The sequence below is a fragment of the Acipenser ruthenus genome, unplaced genomic scaffold (genome assembly GCF_902713425.1).
Source record: "Acipenser ruthenus unplaced genomic scaffold, fAciRut3.2 maternal haplotype, whole genome shotgun sequence".
NCBI lineage: Eukaryota > Metazoa > Chordata > Actinopteri > Acipenseriformes > Acipenseridae > Acipenser > Acipenser ruthenus.
The window spans coordinates 116,859-121,995 of record NW_026707598.1 but is presented as its reverse complement, the minus strand read 5'-3'; the positions used below and the strand labels follow the sequence as shown (position 1 = coordinate 121,995).

The following is a 5,137-nucleotide window of genomic DNA, read 5'->3' as shown; positions in this document are numbered from 1 at the left end:
AAACGTTTGCCATTGAATTTACACTGAAGACGCTGAGAGAGACTTCTAGTGGAAACGTTTGCCATTGAATTTACACTGAAGACGCTGAGAAAGACTTCTAGCAGAAACGTTTGCCATTGAATTTACACTGAAGACGCTGAGAGAGACTTCTAGTGGAAACGTTTGTCATTGAATTTACACTGAAGACGCTGAGAGAGACTTTTAGTGGAAACGTTTGCCATTGAATTTACACTGAAGACACTGAGAGAGACTTCTAGTGGAAACGTTTGCCATTGAATTTACACTGAAGACGCTGAGAGAGACTTCTAGTGGAAATGTTTGCCATTGAATTTACACTGAAGACGCTGAGAAAGACTTCTAGTGGAAACGTTTGTCATTGAAATTATTCTAAAGACGCTGAAAAGTTGTTTTTTTTTCACTTCGTCTCGTCGCGGGTGCTGTTTTCTCTTTGCAGCCTCTGAAATCGCTCCCGCAACGCGGACACACACACACACAAACAAAATGTCGTCTTTCCGACGTCAGTTCAAGAACCTGGTGAAGAAATACTCGGAGGCCGAGATCAAGGTGCGAGAGGCGACTTCCAACGACCCCTGGGGCCCGTCCAGCTCGCTGATGTCCGAGATCGCCGATCTGACCTACAGCGTCTCCGGGCTGGCGGAGATCACCGCCGCGCTGTGGGAGAGGCTGAGCCACGGGGGGCGGAGCTGGCGTCACGTGTTCAAGTCCCTCCTCCTCCTGGACTACCTGCTCCGCGCCGGCTCCGAGAGAGTGGCTCAACAGGCCAGGGAGCACGGCGCCTGCATCCGGGACCTCCAGCGATTCCACTACATCGACCCGGACGGCAAGGACCAGGGTGAGGGTCTGGAGCACTGCATTGTGGGTCAGGTGTGTGAAACAGATACATCACCTGACAGCTAACTGCTCTGGGGCTTTATATATATTTATATATCAATTTTAACACAGTTAACGGACACAGAGTCCCTTGATATATATATATATATATATATATAAGCCCCAGAGTAGTTAGCTGTTAGGTAATGTATCTGTTTAACACACTTAACGGACACAGAGTCCCTTGATATATATATATATAAGCCCCAGAGCAGTTAGCTGTTAGGTAATGTATCTATTTAACACAGTTAACGGACACAGAGTCCCTTGATATATATATAAGCCCCAGAGCAGTTAGCTGTCAGGTGATGTACCTGTTTAACACAGTTAACGGACACAGACTCGCTTGAACCCCATTGAAAACCTGTGGTTTCAATTGAAGAGGGCAGTCCAGGATTCAAGGATCTGGAAATATTCTGTATGGAGGAATGGTCTAAGATCCCTCCCAATGTGTTCTCCAATCTCATTAAACATTGTAGAAAAAGAGCCCGTGCCGTTCTCCTTGCAAGGGGAGGGTGCACAGAGTACTGAAAACAAGGGGGCCAATAACTGTGACACTTCACTGGAAATCAATTTCTAATTTGAGAAATGTGTAATTTTGGTTGATTCCATTGAGTCATTAATAATGTTGGAAAATTACAGTAAAGCTCAGTACTGGTGTTGTTTATTTTATACAGTCTTTTTTGATCATCTTTATCAAGGGTGCCAACTAACTGCTCTGGGGCTTATATATATAAGCGAGTCTGTGTCCGTTAACTGTGTTAAACAGATACATCACCTGACAGCTAACTGCTCTGGGGCTTATATATATATCAAGGGACTCTGTGTCCGTTAACTGTGTTAAACAGGTACATCACCTGACAGCTAACTGCTCTGGGGCTTATATATATATGAAGGGACTCTGTGTCCGTTAACTGTGTTAAACAGATACATCACCTGACAGCTAACTGCTCTGGGGCTTATATATATATCAAGGGACTCTGTGTCCGTTAAGTGTGTTAAACAGATACATCACCTGACAGCTAACTGCTCTGGGGCTTATATATATATATATGAAGGGACTCTGTGTCCGTTAACTGTGTTAAACAGGTACATCACCTGACAGCTAACTGCTCTGGGGCTTATATATATATCAAGGGACTCTGTGTCCGTTAAGTGTGTTAAACAGATACATCACCTGACAGCTGCCTGCTCTGCTCTTACACACTCGTGCTCAGGTCTCTCTGTGCGCGTGAAGGCCCGTCAGGTGGAGCAGCTGCTGTCGGATGAGGCGGCCCTTCAGAGAGGGAGAGAAGCGGCCCTCAGGACCAGACAGAGGCTGGCCGTGGGACTGAAGAGCGGGGACAGGGACAGAGAGAGGGACAGAGCACAGTTCCACTGCCCAGGTCAGCGCAGTCGCACCCCACAACGAGGGTCACGGGGGGAGCAGTTCAAAAACATCATCAAGCGAAGGAACGCGGAGAGATGAGACGTAAAACCAACGAGCTCCTATTGGAAGTGACTCTGCAGCAGCCACTGACTCCCTGTGTGTGTGTGTGTGTGTGTGTGTGTGTGTGTGTGCGCGTGTGTGACCCTGAGCGAGTCGCTTCACCTCCTTGTGCTCCGTCCTTCAGATGAGACGTAAAACCAACGAGCTCCTATTGGAAGTGACTCTGCAGCAGCTACTGACTCCCTGTGTGTGTGTGTGTGTGTGTGTGTGTGTGTGTGCGTGTGTGTGTGTGTGCGTGTGTGACCCTGAGTGAGTCGCTTCACCTCCTTGTGCTCCGTCCTTCGGATGAGACGTCAAACAAACGAGCTCCTATTGGAAGTGACTCTTAATAAAGTGACTCATTAATAATAAAACAACCACAGTAGCTTCGTGTTCCCTCAGCTTAAGAATCCCTCTGTCCCTTATTAATATAAATCACTGCAATATGTATTTGTGTACAGGACTGTACAATGACAGCATTGAGATCTTATATGGAGAACGAGACTGTTGATAATCAACGATAACCGATGCATTGAGAATATTATTATTATTATTATTATTATTATTATTATTGAGTCGTTCAGCGCATGCTTTTTCTCCAAAGCTGCTTCCAGAGACTAGAGGGGTGAACTCTGCATCATCAACAACTGCTGCTGCTGCTGCAGAGTCACTTCCAATAGGAGCTTGTTTGTTTGACGTCTCATCCGAAGGACGGAGCACAAGGAGGTGAAGCGACTCGCTCAGGGACACACACACACACACACACACACACACGCACGCACACACACACACACGCACGCACACACACACACAGGGAGTCTGGCTGCTGCAGAGTCACTTCCAATAGGAGCTTGTTTGTTTGACGTCTCATCCGAAGGACGGAGCACAAGGAGGTGAAGCGACTCGCTCAGGGACACACACACACACACACACACACACGCACGCACACACACACACACACACACACAGGGAGTCTGGCTGCTGCAGAGTCACTTCCAATAGGAGCTCGTTTGTTTGACGTCTCATCCGAAGGACGGAGCACAAGGAGGTGAAGCGACTCGCTCAGGGTCACACGCACACACACACACACAGGGAGTCTGGCTGCTGCAGAGTCACTTCCAATAGGAGCTCGTTTGTGTGACGTCTCATCCGAAGGACGGAGCACAAGGAGGTGAAGCGACTCGCTCAGGGTCACACGCACACACACACACACACACACACACACACACACACACACACACACACACGCACACACACAGGGAGTCTGGCTGCTGCAGAGTCACTTCCAATAGGAGCTCGTTTTTTTGACGTCTCATCCGAAGGACGGAGCACAAGGATGTGAAGCGACTCGCTCAGGGTCACACACACACACACACACACACACACAGGGAGTCTGGCTGCTGCAGAGTCACTTCCAATAGGAGCTTGTTTGTTTGACGTCTCATCCGAAGGACGGAGCACAAGGAGGTGAAGCGACTCGCTCAGGGTCACACACACACACGCACACACGCAGCGAGTCGGTTGCTGAGCTGGGATTTGAACCTTGAAGGCTGGCTGTGTTTATCCCTTCCCTGTGTTGCAGGCTGTCCGATGGCAGAGCTGAGACTAGGAGAGATCTGTCCTCAATCCAAACCCGAAGAGGAAATGCAGCTGCAGATCACATTGGCTGAAAGCACAGAGGAGCAGGAGCAGCAAACGGTGAACCAGACTCGAGAATAAACTGGAGACTGGAGGGCTTGGGTCAGCCAGGGCGCCCTCGGCTCACCAGCGCCCCCTGTGGTCTGGCCGGGCTTCCCTAAGGCACAGACCTCTCTGTGCTTTACAATGCTTCCCTATGCTTTACCAGACCTCTCTGTGCTTTACAATGCTTCCCTATGCTTTACCAGACCTCTCTGTGCTTTACAATGCTTCCCTATGCTTTACCAGACCTCTCTGTGCTTTACAATGCTTCCCCATGCTTTAGCTATCACTGTGCTTTTACTATGCGAAGTTTAAATCAGGGTTGTAGTGATTATTACAGTCTATGATATTGTCTCTTGTTTTTTAGGAGAGTCAGGACTCTGTTCTGTCGCCCCCATCCCAGATGAGCAGTGACCCCTGGGAGCACACTCTGATGCAGGCAGACAATGACCCGTGGAGACCAGCAGGTAAAATCCTCACAATAAACAGGGCTGTGCAAAATGAAACAACCCCCCCTGCCCCCCCCCCCTCTCCTCCCCCTCTCTCTCCTCCCTCTCTCTCTCTCTCTCTCTCCTCCCCGTTCTGTATCGTTCATGGTGTTGGCTTTGCAATCTCTTGCATTGCTTCAGTTTGTTGTCCCCTCCTTGAATCTTCTTGTTAAAAGCTCATCGAGGTTCACAGAGAGATCTACTGAAGCAGCTCCTCCGAGCCCCTGCTGGGTCGGCTGCTTTTCATCCCCTGAGCTCTCAATTACTGAACCACACCCTGAATCGAACTCAGAATTAGCTGAATTAGATCTTTTTAATTGTTCTCAGCTCCTAAAAAGTTGCAGAAGTTTCTTCTCAAATGTTACGGCTAACTTGAAATCTGCAAGCGTGTAAGAGCTGAACACAATTACAAACGTTTTAATTAAACTGACATTCGATTCAGGGTCTCGTTCAGTAAATGAGAGCTCAGCGGGGATGGAAACCAGTCGACCCAGTTTGACTGGTCAAACCCCACTGCCTTCCACACTGCAGCCCAGCGCTTTCTTTATCTAACCACTGAGTTCCTCAAACCCCACTGCCTTCCACACTGCAGCCCAGCGCTTTCTTTATC

At 48.7% G+C, this 5,137-nt stretch overlaps 1 protein-coding gene across 1 annotated transcript; it reads left to right on the top strand.

Annotated features, from left to right (window-relative positions):
* Positions 1–239: 239 nt before the first annotated feature.
* On the top strand, positions 240–4,898 carry LOC131727807 (epsin-2-like). Its single transcript, XM_059019087.1, has 5 exons — positions 240–853; positions 2,109–2,276; positions 3,942–4,057; positions 4,407–4,506; positions 4,855–4,898. The coding sequence occupies exons 1-5, from the start codon at positions 502–504 to the stop codon at positions 4,896–4,898; spliced, it is 780 nt and encodes a 259-aa protein (XP_058875070.1). The 5' UTR covers positions 240–501.
* The last annotated feature ends 239 nt before the right edge of the window (positions 4,899–5,137 follow it).